This window comes from Oikopleura dioica, chromosome 2 (assembly GCF_907165135.1).
Source record: "Oikopleura dioica chromosome 2, OKI2018_I68_1.0, whole genome shotgun sequence".
NCBI classification, from domain to species: domain Eukaryota; kingdom Metazoa; phylum Chordata; class Appendicularia; order Copelata; family Oikopleuridae; genus Oikopleura; species Oikopleura dioica.
Window position 1 is genome coordinate 8,774,644 of NC_137292.1, and position 12,301 is coordinate 8,786,944.

Sequence of the window (12,301 nt, forward strand, 5' to 3'; positions counted from 1 at the left end):
GCAATTTTCGGGTCTCTCTAGAAAAGGGATGAGCAAGTCACATGACTTTGAAACTCATTCAAACAATAGTTTGGAACCCTAGCTACATTTTGCGCCATTTGGGGAACCTCCACGATATCTATGTTCGGAGTTATTAGACTCCCAAAATTGAGCCGATATTGGAAAAATCGGCGAGTTCGGCGTCGATGACGTAATTTTTCATAGATCACGTGATCGAAAATTTCCCATATTACTTCAAACAATAGGTCAGACCATGAGCTACATTTTGAGCATTTTTGGGGCATTCTACGATATCCCTATTCGGAGTTATTAGACTCCCAAGCTTTGTGCAATATAAAAAAAAACCTGTCATTGGATTTGGCATGCCAGGCATTGAGGGGCCCATAGACGATGGGGGAAATTGCTGATTGTACAAAGACATGTTTAGCATGTTGTTTTGCTGGGAAAGCGCTGCTGTTTGAAGCTTAGACAGATGTAAAGATAGAAAAACTGGACTTTAAGCACCTGTAAAAGCTGTAGCTGCTGAATTTGTTGGTAATCTTGAAGCATTGGTGGAGCACCAGGATTCTGGCCTACAAGGGGATTAGGGAGCTGAACTCCAATATTGGGGTCTTTCACGAGACCTGGCGCTTCAGGTGGCTTAAGTCCTCCATCCGCCCATAAGTCCGCTTTATCCATCCCATTCAGAGCCCATGTCTTGTTGACGGCATCGCCGCTGTTGTTCGGATTGTGCTCGTTCGCCCAGGCCGTGGAGGGAATCTGCCCCGTTTGAGCCCCGAGACTTTGGGGCATCTGCTGCGGCGGGGGCCAGTTGCCTGGAGAAGGAACGGGCTGCTCAAATCGGCCACCAGATGAGTCAAATTGACTTGAAGGCATCGTTCCATCGTTGGCCGACCAAATTCCTTGGTAATCATTAGGCTTGGGGTTTCTTATTATTGAAGTCTTACCTTCACTAACTTCCCGATCCATACTTATATTCTGCATTCCCTTGGCGAGTCCATCGATTGAAATTGACGGAACGATCAAATCGGGATTCGTTGTCGTCGTTGCCACTCCTGTGGGCATTGACGCCGTCGACTGAAGCCCTAGAATCGCAATAAAAAAACAATTTTTTATAATTTTTGTACCTGTGCCCTGGGTGAACGCATCAGGACTCCCCTGCTCGTTGCCGTCGTTTCCGACGGCACTCCAAGAAGGATGTGTCGCCGACACGGAAGACTGCATCTGACTCACTTATCCGACACTTTTTGAGCTTTCTGAATTCATGAATCCATCATAAAAACAAGAAATTTTCTTTTCACCAATTAAAAAAAATAAAAGTTTGTGAGGAATAGAAAAATAGATCAGTATCAAGAAGTGCAGTAGGTCAGTATAAAAATAAAATAAAAAAAATAATTTGAGGTGGGTTTTGAAAGTTGAAAATTTTGATTGGAAGGAAAACGGAACTTTTCAGAGAAGGGCAGAATTTTTTGAATTTTTAAAACACGGATATGGCAAAAGCGTCTTCAGCGAGGTTATTTTCATCTAAAAATATTGCTCATTTTAGGAAGAAGGGGGAAAATTACCATTTATAAAAATGTAATATTTCCCAGTTACGCCGGAAAGTATCAATTCGATCTTTCCATTCTCGTCGGCGCCGAGTTGAATATCTGGTCGAGTGACGATTGCGTTTTTAGCACACGAAGAGGAGATTTTGAACGTCTTTGGTTGATTGTAAGGATTGTGTAGGGCTACTCTCTTTCGTACGTTTTTCGAGCCTTTTAGATAGAGCTCCATTTCTTTTGAGATTTTCGGCGGCTGGACGTCGAGGTGGAATATGTAATTTTGCATCACGCTTCCAGAATTCGTTATTCTAAGCATTCTCCTATAAAAATATGTAAAGAGCCTTCTAAAGGCAATTTTAATCGACCTGAAGTTTCCAGGACAGTGAGCATAAACGCCGAATTTAGGATAGTCCTGGACAATCGGAAGCGCTTCATCGCAATATCGAATGTTCATATTCCTAATTGCATGCGAATAGTGAAAGGTAGGCCTGCCACTGATGGGGATCTGGAAAGGAACGGACATGTATTTGAACGTTCCCTGATCCAGGGTTTGGGATCCAAGCGAGACAGCAGCTTGAATAGTCATTTTTATCGAGTGGCGCCATCGATGACCTTCATGAAAATGGAGCCAGCCGATAATTTCGTCCGGGGCATTTGGAGTTTTCATCGCGAATTCTATCTCGTTCGCCGATAGTTTTTGAAAACGATGGCCGATGAGTGGCTCGCCAGAGATTTTATAAAAGAAGTAATTGTGGAAAGTCGTAGAGGAGGAAAGAGCAATTGGGAGGGGAATGTTTTTCTTCAGAATGGAATTCTCGGCTTCGACTAGGTTTATCGTCGAATACTGACGCGGAGGGAGCACAAATCCACGGAGAAAGAATCGATGATAGACAGAGCCACAACTGGTCCGAAGGTCTAATGTGACGTTAATCTGCGGCTGCGGATTAATCGGGAAGAAGTCGAAAAGAATCTCGGCCTCGATCATTGGCGGCAAGCAAATTGAATAGATTCCAGTACTTGAGCGAGAAACATAGCGAGAAGGGCGCATTGAAAACTCCTGTGGTAGAGTATCGAGCATCAAGGTGAGTTCTTTGTTCTGTTGATTGTGAAATGGCAGTTTACAGGGGACGCGCTCTCCAGCAATGCCGATCAGGTGGATGTACTCTGTCGCTGATTCAATGAGCGTTGAAAATATCGCAGCTTGTTTCGTAAGAGCGAAATCGGAATCGTCAAAAGTCTTCAAACGCGAAACTCTGGCGAGACGCATCTTTTCCGCCTGGGCAGCTTCGTGATCCTCAGAAAAATATTTTCGAAGCTTTGAAATCTTCGGCAATAAGTCCTAATCAGAGTTATATTTTTATCTATCAGCGTAAAATCGAGGTTGATCATCTGCCTTACTCAAAAAATATAACTCCATTCCTTATCAGTTGGCTGACCGGAGAAAGTCATCGTAAAGTTCGGCCTATTGACGGATCCACCAATCGTGCTGAAATTTACAGAGTTTTCCGCCGATTGATAAATGTTAAAGGTGCTTTCTGATGGAATCAAGTCCATCTTTAACGCTCTCAAGTTGAACAACTCGAAGTCCTCCGATGCGCGGCATTCGACGACAACCCTCGCTCCCGAACCGCTTTGGAGGGAATTCAGGTCGATGTAGGCGATATGTGTTACCCAGCTGCTCTGAGCGTCAAGTATTTCTAGACATACTTGTCGATTCATCGCGTTGTCCAAGTTGAGGTGGAGGCGCTTCGGTCGCGAAACCGCGTGAAAGGTTTGACCTTCAACGGGGACAACGCGGATTTCCATTTCAACTTCTTCAGCAGCTTGGGCTCTAAGACGGATTCGCGACGGTATCCAGTTCACATTTCCAGGCTCAGAAATCAGGTGAGTGACGACGATGTCAACTGCCGAAGGGACTGTAACAGAGTTGGATTTTGAATCATAGATCAGAAAGAAAATAGAATAACTTGAGCCAGCTCTGATCAAAATCTCGGAAAAAATGCAACTCTAACTGAAGGGCCGGCGGTTTCAGGTGCTATTCGCGAGATTATCTCTTTGTTCGGAATTGGATTGAGCACTTTCATTAATTCAGAATGATGAACTCTAGTCGTTTCGATTTCTGTCAATTTATTCGGTTCCACGTGATCGCCATCTGTCAGCGTCACTTTCAGCGTCGCCTTGTTGTCAGTAGAAACCGATCGAAGAATCACCGATCTATTGCCAACTTTGGCTTTCGACTTGCAATTCATGAATCCAACTACTAATGTTGTTGCTCGAGCCTCATCCTCGCCGAACCATTCCAGTTTTTCGAGGACGAAGCGGAGCTGCGTGTAGACTGTAATAGTCACCCTACTGTCTGCTTGGAAAATGTTCACATGTGCTTGATCCGAAGGAGAGTACGTCAAATTGACTACAGTCGGTGCAAGAACCCAATTTTCTCCGTTATGCTCACCAACTCGTAGTCGAGTTTCATTTTGATCCAGCTTAAAATCGGGTTCTGTTGAAAATTCGAAGATATAACCGATGGTAGAAAATATACCATTATAAAAAATATTTAGCACATGTCTCCTGAGTCAGGAGTCCTGACATATTTTCTCTAATGGCTAGTTATGATAAGTGGGAAAGGAAAGGGAACTTGGAGTGGCGATATTAAACCCGCGCCTGACCACAGTAATCCACCACAAAGTTCGATAACGTGATTTTGCGTTCCCTTGGTAGGTGTTCGCTTATTGCGCATTTAGGCCCAAACAACTCCGGATTGCATTTCACTGTCTACAAATCCAATTGAAAAAAGAAAGGGATGAGAATCGCTCGTACCGTGAAATCCAGATTGACATGGACATCAAGCAAGTTCACCGGTTGTTTCGAAAGGGATTGGCGCACTTGGCGGCTCTGTTTAGCTGCCGGTTGCCCCCAAGTCAACAACATTGGATCAAGCTTCGGTTCGCTGCGAACTATATTCTTGCCATGCATCAAAGGTGGTAAATGAAGCCAGAATTTCACCTTGTCTCTTGCGTCTGGATCTCCATCAACTTTGAATTGTGTCCTTGCTTTTGAGCGTTGAACAATCCGTAAAGTGGGTAATCCCAAAACGGGGATGCCGCTATCGTATCCCAAAATTGAAGAAAAGACAATTTCACATTTTCAACTTTCCTGTAACATCAATTCTGTAACCCTGCCTCGCGTAAAAGTACCCCCCAGGCTTGATATTCAAGGTGTTGGAAACAACAAACGACTGGCTGCTGGAAATCTGTCTCCTACACGTGATCCGATAGTAACAACCACCAAGCGCAACTCGATTTCCCTGCGAGTCCTCTACATTTCCAAATGTGACCTTGAAAACATCTCCCAAGGGTTCACTTGGAACAACCCTGGCGTCTTCCGACGAGCAAAGTGTCATGTCATCACTAAATCGATAAAAATAAGATGAAAAATTTAAAGAAATATTGAATTGTGATTGATTTAATAAAAAATTGTGAAGAAAAGAAAAATTGAAGTGTTTTAGAAGCTCGTAAAAGCAGTTTTGAAGGAGCAGCGAGGCTTGAGTTGGAAGTTGAGTAAATATTTAGAAAAAGACTTCTGGGCCTTCGAGGTGGACAGTGATTGATTTGATGACTGGCAATGGTGCTTGTTTGGTTTTTCGCTTTCTTACGGGCAGGTCGTCGAGTGAGAGCCCCTTTCCTGAAATAAAAGATAACATAATTATAGCCCTCTCCGTTTTTCTTATCGCACTTATACAAGAAAAATCTTGCTGGCCGCTTTTCAAACTCTGAAATTACTGAATGTAATACCTTTACGTCGACCAACAAGATATCTCAAAAAGAAAATTTGGCTAGTCAGAATTCAGCTGACTCCAATATATTCGTGCGTACCTAGATAAAAATGAACTAGATCCCATTCTTTTCGACGAAACGCTTGGCGCAGCATCGTGACTGGGTTTATTTTCTGCGTTGCTCCTGTTGTTGGTCGAATTTCAAGCTGATCTTCTTCCGGATCGCGGACAGGGGGATCATTATTGTTATTTCCCTCTTCGATCATCGCAGACAGCTCATTCTGGCCATTGAATGGGCGGCTGTAGTGCAGCATCGACATTCTTCTGAATCGAAAGAATCGAGAAATCGAAGAATTGAAATTGAACGAGAAAGCAGACACCTTTTTAATAAAGTCTTTCGGTGAGTACATGGTAGTGAAAGTGAAATACGCAAATGTAAATACGGTTAAACAAATGAAGTAATGTTACAGGCGCATTTCGAGTAGTATTTTTGTTTGTTTCATCGTTAATAGAGTTGAATTTAAACTACTGTATCGAGCATCTGGGTATTTCCTGCCAGAATCCAAGCATGCAATAGTTTGAAGAATAATTGAAAGGGATAAACGCAAAATCAGAGTATAAAATAGATGAAAAAATGGGACGATGAACTTGTTCAAGCAAATTTGTTTTGTTTTCTCAAATCGGTAAATATTAGCAAAAAAGTTAATCGGGATAACTGGGTTTTATTTGTTTGACTCGTGAGAATTTCACTGAAAATTAAGTACGAATGAATTGGTTTTCAAGAAAAATCAATGATCAGTTAGAAGAATAAATATAGTTACTGTATGAATAGTATGAACTGTATTTAGCACTAACGATGCATGAAACGAAAATATATAACATATGTTATATAATATATATGTTATGAATATGTTATATATAACATATTCTATAGAATAACTCTTGGAACTCTTGGGACATGTTCGAATGGTGAGACAGTTTATTTTTGTTTTTTTATCAAATGATTCCGTGATTGAAAATCGTTCGATTACTTCTTCGGAAGATAAGATCATCAACTAATCCGTTGGTGATCAGCTTCCGGAAGTAGTTTTCGAAGATTATCAAGTAAGGGTGCTTGTTTAATGCTTCTTGAAGGGCGTAGGAGTACTTTGTTGTCGAGAGCTGCCGAAAGCGAATGTAGATCGTCATAAAATCGTTTGTCGAGATCACCAGATCATCGTGGAACGGAGTTCTGTCGCGATAAGACCTTATCGTCAACAGCTTCCCGTCCAGTTCTTTTTCACGGTGGGGCGTAAAGCGATCGACTTCCTCCAGCGATTTTTCAAATGACCGCATGAGAAAGTGAATCTCCTGCGAGACGAAATTAAGGCGTTGCTTGAAGTATTTCTCCCGGAGCGAGTGGCAAACGCTTCTGCCGGGGAGGAAGACAGTATTGATGGCCTTATGGGCTGCGAGGTCTACGAGGCGGGGTTGCTCGACTGAAAGAAAACGGTTGAAATCAAGGAAGAGGACAACAGATCACGGAATTTGCGATTCTATTAGAAGATATTTGTGACTTACTCTGAAACTGAAGATTGTGTTTCGAAAGAATTTCCTCGTCATCTTCGTCGCTTTGTTTGATCGCGCCCCCGATGACGATAAAATGACCATTGTAATTGTTGTAATTACATGAGTGCCACATCCGTTTTTTCTCGTTCTAGGGCAAAAGTGATAAAAAATAAAATACATCGACCTACGGTTGGGCAATCCTGCCAACTTCTGTGGGCGAAGTCAATGTTAACTCTTTTCCAGAGATTGGGAAAAGCGAGCGTGCGCGTTGCGGGGCTGGAAGCAATCGATGAGGTGACGAGGTTTTGGTCGAAAATCCAAATGTCGGAAAGCGCGATTTCACTGTTGCGCTCTTTTCGCGAGCTCAGCCCGCCGAATAACAGCATGCAATCCCGACCAGCTAAAACACCATCAAAAATCAATAGGAAAACCAGGCAATTACCGGTTAGCGTCATCCAGCTTCGATTTTCAGGAGTGGCTCCATTTGTGAGCAAACGAGTCCAAACATGGTGCTCCAAGTCGAAATGATAAAGGTCATTAGCTCGACCAGGAGCACAACGACCCCAAATAAATATGCGTTCTTTTCATTTTGAGCTGAGCCGAATGCAGCTCGTGGAGCAGGCCTTAATTTTCATCAATAGAAGATAAGTTTAGATTCTACCTAGGACCAAAATCTTCGATTGGGATATGTTTCTTTGCCACGGTGTCAAAAATGAAGAGATCATCATTCCAAGCTCTATTATCGTCCAGATCTTCTATCACTTCGTATTTCGTCTACAAAAACGCGTCGATTAAAACGTTCTAAGGAAAAAGCTACACTGCAACCTTTGCATGAAGCGGACAATCATCCTTATTCGGGACAGGGCCAAATCCGCCGAAAATAATGATATTATCCTCATAAGACCAAGCGCTAATTAAATGTATAAAATACGATAGAATTAATAATAAAAGTTTACCCATGCTTATTTCGCGGGGCGGGGAGACTTTTGTGTTCTGGATTGACGATTTCCCATTTCCATGTTCTCAGATCCAGTTTAAGGATGTGATTGAGGTCGCGTTTTTGAAAGCCATACATCAGATACAACGCACCCTTAAAATATGGGAAAGATAAAGGAGAGCCTAACGAATTAATATATACATTGACAATTGCACCAGCAGCCCCGCAGAGACCATAACTGAGGACTTCTGGCCGGCCAAAAGTAGCTATGAGAAACCATTCATTTGTGATCTTGTTGAGTCGCCATACATCTCGCAGAGGCCTGTAGATTTGCTTTGGCTGGTTGGCCCAACTGGAATGGTGCGGAATCGGCTAAAAGGGAGCTTGATAAATAGCAAGATTGAACAAACTTACTCTGTATCCACTGACGATGTAAATGAAGTCGCCTTCCGATACAGCAACATGGCCGTAGACCGGCAGCGGCTCAAATCTACTTCTTGGTAGCTCTGTGTTGCTGTATTCGCTGCTAGACAAGAAAAGCTGGCTCCTGGTCGCCGCGGCGATGTGGCTATCGTTGATGGACAAGTTACTCTCGGTGGCGTTTGGGTTTATTCCAACTTGCGTGACTGAAAGAATTTCTGCGGGCAAGACTCTGCTTTCATTATTTTCATTCATTAACTGAATTAATTATTCTTTTAAACATGTGTAAATTATTCATTAATTAATAAATGAAGGAACAGGAGCGATTGTTAGTGAGGAAGAATTGTGCAAAATTATAATATGAGTGAAGTAGCTTTAGGTATTGGAACATGAAGGCAAATATAAGCTAGAAATTTTTTTTTGTTTCCGTCGCCATACTTTTCAGTGTTTAGTTTTAAGGTTGATTGAAAGTTACAGTTACAGTGTTAAGGGAAGACAGTAAAGGTGGTAGAAGGCGGTTGTTTGTTGTTGTATAAAAAATGAGCTTTTAATAAGAAGGCGGAGGGGCCTTCTTGTTCTGGAACATGTATGAAGTAACTTGTTCGGGAATTTCTGCGAGCACTTGCATAGCGAGCGAAGTTTTGGCGTTGATAGTGTCGGCAGCGAAGTCACTGCAGTCGCTAAAATGTAAAAAAGGTTCAGAGAAAAATTCATTTGGAGAGCGAATTTCAGGCGATTAATCAAACCGGATATACGGGTAATTAGATTTCATGGATTCATGAAATCACGAAAAAGCCATTTTCCGAATGCTAGATTGCCAATGCATTAGTTTTGTTAATTTTTGACAAGGCTTTCAGCTGAATACTGTTGAAAGCTTTCTCCATCAATTTTCAATTACCGGAAGGGCACAAACTGAACAATATCTCTCTTCGCCGTAGCACCATCAAGCGACAAAAGCTGATCATCCGAGTCCAGTTCTTCCATTCCATCGAAATCAGCATTTCCCACTCCGACGATGATGATCGAAAAAGGCAAATTTGAGTTGTCGATGATCGCTCTTTTCGTCGCCTGCATGTCAGTTATCACGCCGTCTGTGATGATCATCAGTACAAAATAGTCGGGAACAGGTTTGGATAGGTTGCTCGGGTCCTTGGCCATTCTTGCGACCTCCAGGATCGTTGGGGCGAAGTTAGTCGGACTAAAAGCGCGCTAGAATGGCGAAGAAACGGACTTTTCAAACCCATAGAGTTGAATTTGAGGTAGACATCCATAATAAGCCTGTAAGATTCCGTCGACTCCGTTCATGAACGGATTACCAGGGTTGAAATTACAAGGGAACATATGGCTAACCGCGCCATTTGGAGGTATCTTCGCACCGAATCCAAAAACTGGGAAAAGTTTGTCTGTATCGTAATCTTTGATCACTTCTCCCACTCCAACAATGGCTAAAGGTGAAATTTTCTCTTGAATCTACGCTAGAAATGGACTTGCCTTTATGGTATTGCGTGGGTTGATTAGCTCCTGAATAATGAAGGCTTCTACTATCGCGCGGGTCACCATTAGACCCGGTGTAATCAATAGACACCACGAAATTCATCTCCATCCCGCCTTGCAAGAAATCGACAAAAGTGTACTTCGTTTCTATTTCTTTCCTCAAAAGTTTGATTGACGCCTTCTTGTCGATCCTCCAAGTTTGTCCTTGTTCCAGGTCCTTAGCAGCGGTCTCGAACGAGCCTTGATATTGGATCAAAATTTACCAAAACCCATAATTTATCAAAATTATTCTAAAATCTACATTACGGATTGAAGAATCGGAGAAACTTGTAAACGTTGTTTGTCTGTTGATGATTTGGTTGTTGTCTTGCCTAAGATGGATTGAAATTTGATATCCATTCCTTGGATTTTATGACTTCCATTACCCTTATACTTCCAAAAGCCGATCCTCAAGGTCCTCGATAAATCTCCATTACAGAGCTTCTCTCCACTTATCGGAAGACTCCAGACATAAGGGCCAGACGTCAACACCTTGGACCTCGTGACCACTCCAAAAGAGCCATCTTCGTTTGCTCTTTCAATTTGAAAAAAGAACCCGGAGCCAAAGAGACCTTTCGAAACGCCATTTGCTTCGAATCGCAGCTTGAAGAATTCTCTCGACTTGAGCAATTCCTCTGCACGAGCTTTTAAATGGCCCTGGAAAATGGAGCCGTCGCGCTGCTTTAGAGGAATACTGATGCCGTTCGGATCACAGACTAATTCTCCAAGATTGACTTGACATTCGCCGAGAAAGTCGTGCTTGTCAAGTTTTGAGGAGGCTTCATCTAAATCGTAAACTTCGAACTTCAGCGTCTTTTTTCGGGGTTTCACGATATATTTATGAGAGTTTGATAAAGGTATATAATATACCGTATATTTTTTATAATAACGGTATTATTTGTTATTAACGTAAAAACAAACCCTTCCTGCACGACTTCAAAGACATAGTCCAAGTCAAATTTCTTTGAAAATTTCGGATTCAAATTATTCATGATCACCTCGGTTCTTCCAATTTCGTTCCATCTTCTCGATCCACTTCCGTTTGATCCTGACTGCATATAAACAACAACGAAGGGATCACTCTTGGAGAAGACATCGGCATCGAAGAGGCCGGTACACTCGATGCTGAGCTCTATTCTAGAATTTCCTCGGTTTGGGTTTAGCGCTCGTTTTTATGTCAGATTTATCACAAATAACGTGGTCTAGCCAATCTGCCCCGAAAACCGCAAAAGAAGCAATAAGCTATCAAATTGTATCGTGAGAGGATATCGTACGATACTCTCACCATGGATGCCCACCATGCATGATGCTCGGTGATATAATTATCACATTCAAAATAAGATGAGCCGGGAGTCTTGATAGACAAAATAACAAGTCATGATTTTCATTCTGCTCCTAATAATTATAATTTTGTCTGGCGCTAGAACCCTTTCCTGCAGAGGCAGTCCCCGGACTAAAGACTGCCATTCTGAACAAAAGATATCAATTCAAACCTATTTTTTCTCGATTTTTGAATAATAAAAATAAAATATTTTTGTAAGATATAAAAATAATTTGTTGAAGAACAGATTTAATGATCAAAGCAGCTTGTTAAGCCGCCTCTGGATAGAATCAATATTTGAAATGGTCTCATTGAAAGCCTTGCGCATCTCTTGTGGATTATTCTCTATCTTTTTCTTCTGCTGCTCTGAAGAATAGCTCTCGACGAGGGAAATGGAGGAAGGATTAAATTGTTTCTGACAGAGATCACTAATAATATCGTCTTTAAAAAAGATCGAGACAAGACAAAAATAGGCCAATAACTTCGTTTTATCGAGTCTTATTTTCGGGTAATAGACTTTTCCGTGACTCCTGTCTGTTTTCAAACGCTCTGACGCAGAGAGTTGTCAAGGCTTTTCACAATAGAAATATTTCCATCATAAAAATCGGGAAAAGCTAAAATCAATATGAAAGGGAAAAGAATTAATCCAGCGGTAAAGAAATCTTTTGTGAGTTTTTCTTCACGCATTTTTGATTTTCAAGTAAAGTCAATTAATCGTCGGTTAGTAAGTTTCTGATTTCGGCTCACCAAAAAAACGTCGGGATAGAATGAGGCCTAGATTTCAGCCACTCCACAAGACACACCAAATGAATGAACTTTAGCGATCCTAAACATATATTGATTCAGGCACACTTGATTCTACATTTTTCCTAGAGCAAACTACAACTTAATCAGATATAGACAGAAGAAAAACATTTACCCAAATGTTTTTCATAGCACCGAAATATTTCTTGAAATATTTATTCACAGCATCAGTAGTAATAAACATAGAAATGCACCTCACCAGAAGAACACCAAAACTTCTTTCTTACCTTTGCAAAAACATGGAGCCAATAAGGGATTTTTAAGACCATCCAAGTCACTCATACAAATTCTACAAACACATTGATCCACTGGCAGAACCACTGCTTCTTTCGCTTTTTTAGCTTTCTTCTGTTTTCCGTTTTTGTTTTTCGATAATCTGCTGCTCATCTGTAACAATTTCACTCGTAAATGACATTTGGAAA

The 12,301-nt window shown here is 41.6% G+C and overlaps 8 protein-coding genes across 10 annotated transcripts; all 8 read right to left on the minus strand.

The window, feature by feature from the left end:
• Positions 1-80: 80 nt before the first annotated feature.
• LOC145700128 (uncharacterized) lies at positions 81-1,264 on the minus strand. 2 transcript variants are annotated; one of them, XM_081777384.1, is made up of 5 exons: positions 1,128-1,264; positions 948-1,085; positions 624-902; positions 505-572; positions 81-463 (listed from the first exon to the last, which is right to left on the minus strand). In XM_081777384.1, exons 1-5 carry the CDS (start codon positions 1,222-1,224, stop codon positions 230-232), a joined length of 816 nt encoding a protein of 271 aa, XP_081633510.1. In that variant the 5' UTR covers positions 1,225-1,264; the 3' UTR covers positions 81-229. The 2 variants fall into 2 exon arrangements, with proteins under 2 accessions (XP_081633510.1, XP_081633509.1); XM_081777383.1 differs by having other exon boundaries at positions 505-902.
• A 40-nt stretch (positions 1,265-1,304) lies between these two features.
• On the minus strand, positions 1,305-2,906 carry LOC145699187 (uncharacterized). The gene is made up of 3 exons (XM_081776450.1): positions 1,910-2,906; positions 1,566-1,864; positions 1,305-1,524 (listed from the first exon to the last, which is right to left on the minus strand). The coding sequence occupies exons 1-3, from the start codon at positions 2,809-2,811 to the stop codon at positions 1,478-1,480; spliced, it is 1,248 nt and encodes a 415-aa protein (XP_081632576.1). The 5' UTR covers positions 2,812-2,906; the 3' UTR covers positions 1,305-1,477.
• Positions 2,907-2,967: 61 nt separating this feature from the next.
• LOC145699188 (uncharacterized) lies at positions 2,968-4,947 on the minus strand. The gene is made up of 4 exons (XM_081776451.1): positions 4,694-4,947; positions 4,362-4,590; positions 4,206-4,316; positions 2,968-4,027 (listed from the first exon to the last, which is right to left on the minus strand). The coding sequence occupies exons 1-4, from the start codon at positions 4,942-4,944 to the stop codon at positions 3,527-3,529; spliced, it is 1,092 nt and encodes a 363-aa protein (XP_081632577.1). The 5' UTR covers positions 4,945-4,947; the 3' UTR covers positions 2,968-3,526.
• Positions 4,948-4,990: 43 nt separating this feature from the next.
• Positions 4,991-6,315, minus strand: LOC145699004 (uncharacterized). Its single transcript, XM_081776248.1, has 2 exons — positions 5,417-6,315; positions 4,991-5,225 (listed from the first exon to the last, which is right to left on the minus strand). The coding sequence occupies exons 1-2, from the start codon at positions 5,724-5,726 to the stop codon at positions 5,110-5,112; spliced, it is 426 nt and encodes a 141-aa protein (XP_081632374.1). The 5' UTR covers positions 5,727-6,315; the 3' UTR covers positions 4,991-5,109.
• Positions 6,316-7,122: 807 nt separating this feature from the next.
• Positions 7,123-8,476, minus strand: LOC145699003 (kelch domain-containing protein 1-like). Its single transcript, XM_081776247.1, has 7 exons — positions 8,216-8,476; positions 8,003-8,173; positions 7,821-7,954; positions 7,690-7,774; positions 7,526-7,638; positions 7,307-7,487; positions 7,123-7,264 (listed from the first exon to the last, which is right to left on the minus strand). The coding sequence occupies exons 1-6, from the start codon at positions 8,474-8,476 to the stop codon at positions 7,316-7,318; spliced, it is 936 nt and encodes a 311-aa protein (XP_081632373.1). The 3' UTR covers positions 7,123-7,264; positions 7,307-7,315.
• Positions 8,477-8,512: 36 nt separating this feature from the next.
• On the minus strand, positions 8,513-9,849 carry LOC145697241 (copine-3-like). 2 transcript variants are annotated; one of them, XM_081774419.1, is made up of 4 exons: positions 9,713-9,849; positions 9,462-9,666; positions 9,120-9,419; positions 8,513-8,892 (listed from the first exon to the last, which is right to left on the minus strand). In XM_081774419.1, exons 1-4 carry the CDS (start codon positions 9,822-9,824, stop codon positions 8,769-8,771), a joined length of 741 nt encoding a protein of 246 aa, XP_081630545.1. In that variant the 5' UTR covers positions 9,825-9,849; the 3' UTR covers positions 8,513-8,768. The 2 variants fall into 2 exon arrangements, with proteins under 2 accessions (XP_081630545.1, XP_081630544.1); XM_081774418.1 differs by having other exon boundaries at positions 8,513-8,901.
• On the minus strand, positions 9,834-10,897 carry LOC145697243 (copine-8-like). The gene is made up of 4 exons (XM_081774420.1): positions 10,672-10,897; positions 10,141-10,558; positions 10,017-10,086; positions 9,834-9,955 (listed from the first exon to the last, which is right to left on the minus strand). The coding sequence occupies exons 1-4, from the start codon at positions 10,810-10,812 to the stop codon at positions 9,934-9,936; spliced, it is 651 nt and encodes a 216-aa protein (XP_081630546.1). The 5' UTR covers positions 10,813-10,897; the 3' UTR covers positions 9,834-9,933.
• A 292-nt stretch (positions 10,898-11,189) lies between these two features.
• LOC145699407 (putative E3 ubiquitin-protein ligase MARCHF10) lies at positions 11,190-12,266 on the minus strand. Its single transcript, XM_081776678.1, has 3 exons — positions 12,107-12,266; positions 11,823-11,901; positions 11,190-11,503 (listed from the first exon to the last, which is right to left on the minus strand). Exons 1-3 carry the CDS (start codon positions 12,264-12,266, stop codon positions 11,332-11,334), a joined length of 411 nt encoding a protein of 136 aa, XP_081632804.1. The 3' UTR covers positions 11,190-11,331.
• Positions 12,267-12,301: the final 35 nt, after the last annotated feature.

Excerpts from the sequence above, each read along its gene's own strand:
- LOC145700128 (XM_081777383.1), bottom strand. The coding sequence starts at position 1,224 with ATGCAGTCTTCCGTGTCGGCGACACATCCTTCTTGGAGTGCCGTCGGA. Across the intron at positions 1,086-1,127 it reads TGCGTTCACCCAGGGCACAG|GGCTTCAGTCGACGGCGTCA; the intron begins GTACAAAAATTA and ends TTGCGATTCTAG. Across the intron at positions 464-504 it reads AGCAGCTACAGCTTTTACAG|CTTCAAACAGCAGCGCTTTC; the intron begins GTGCTTAAAGTC and ends CATCTGTCTAAG.
- LOC145699003 (XM_081776247.1), bottom strand. The coding sequence starts at position 8,476 with ATGAATGAAAATAATGAAAGCAGAGTCTTGCCCGCAGAAATTCTTTCA. Across the intron at positions 7,775-7,820 it reads GCCCCGCGAAATAAGCATGG|CGCTTGGTCTTATGAGGATA; the intron begins GTAAACTTTTAT and ends ACATTTAATTAG. Across the intron at positions 7,488-7,525 it reads ATCGAAGATTTTGGTCCTAG|GCCTGCTCCACGAGCTGCAT; the intron begins GTAGAATCTAAA and ends ATGAAAATTAAG.
- LOC145699187 (XM_081776450.1), bottom strand. The coding sequence starts at position 2,811 with ATGCGTCTCGCCAGAGTTTCGCGTTTGAAGACTTTTGACGATTCCGAT. Across the intron at positions 1,865-1,909 it reads CACTGTCCTGGAAACTTCAG|GAGAATGCTTAGAATAACGA; the intron begins GTCGATTAAAAT and ends ATATTTTTATAG. Across the intron at positions 1,525-1,565 it reads ATATTACATTTTTATAAATG|ATGAAAATAACCTCGCTGAA; the intron begins GTAATTTTCCCC and ends CAATATTTTTAG.
- LOC145699004 (XM_081776248.1), bottom strand. The coding sequence starts at position 5,726 with ATGTACTCACCGAAAGACTTTATTAAAAAGGTGTCTGCTTTCTCGTTC. Across the intron at positions 5,226-5,416 it reads TCTAGTTCATTTTTATCTAG|GAAAGGGGCTCTCACTCGAC; the intron begins GTACGCACGAAT and ends CTTTTATTTCAG.
- LOC145697243 (XM_081774420.1), bottom strand. The coding sequence starts at position 10,812 with ATGCAGTCAGGATCAAACGGAAGTGGATCGAGAAGATGGAACGAAATT. Across the intron at positions 10,559-10,671 it reads AAGTCGTGCAGGAAGGGTTT|TTCGAAGTTTACGATTTAGA; the intron begins GTTTTTACGTTA and ends AAGACGCTGAAG. Across the intron at positions 10,087-10,140 it reads CGGCTTTTGGAAGTATAAGG|GCAAGACAACAACCAAATCA; the intron begins GTAATGGAAGTC and ends AATCCATCTTAG.
- LOC145699407 (XM_081776678.1), bottom strand. The coding sequence starts at position 12,266 with ATGAGCAGCAGATTATCGAAAAACAAAAACGGAAAACAGAAGAAAGCT. Across the intron at positions 11,902-12,106 it reads GGCTCCATGTTTTTGCAAAG|GATCGCTAAAGTTCATTCAT; the intron begins GTAAGAAAGAAG and ends ATATATGTTTAG. Across the intron at positions 11,504-11,822 it reads TCTATCCCGACGTTTTTTTG|TGATCTCTGTCAGAAACAAT; the intron begins GTGAGCCGAAAT and ends CGATATTATTAG.
- LOC145697241 (XM_081774418.1), bottom strand. The coding sequence starts at position 9,824 with ATGGAGATGAATTTCGTGGTGTCTATTGATTACACCGGGTCTAATGGT. Across the intron at positions 9,420-9,461 it reads CCTCAAATTCAACTCTATGG|TCCGACTAACTTCGCCCCAA; the intron begins GTTTGAAAAGTC and ends GCGCGCTTTTAG. Across the intron at positions 8,902-9,119 it reads GTTCAGTTTGTGCCCTTCCG|CGACTGCAGTGACTTCGCTG; the intron begins GTAATTGAAAAT and ends TTTACATTTTAG.
- LOC145699188 (XM_081776451.1), bottom strand. The coding sequence starts at position 4,944 with ATGACACTTTGCTCGTCGGAAGACGCCAGGGTTGTTCCAAGTGAACCC. Across the intron at positions 4,317-4,361 it reads ATGTCAATCTGGATTTCACG|ACAGTGAAATGCAATCCGGA; the intron begins GTACGAGCGATT and ends TTGGATTTGTAG. Across the intron at positions 4,028-4,205 it reads TGGTGGATTACTGTGGTCAG|CTGGATCAAAATGAAACTCG; the intron begins GCGCGGGTTTAA and ends CCCGATTTTAAG.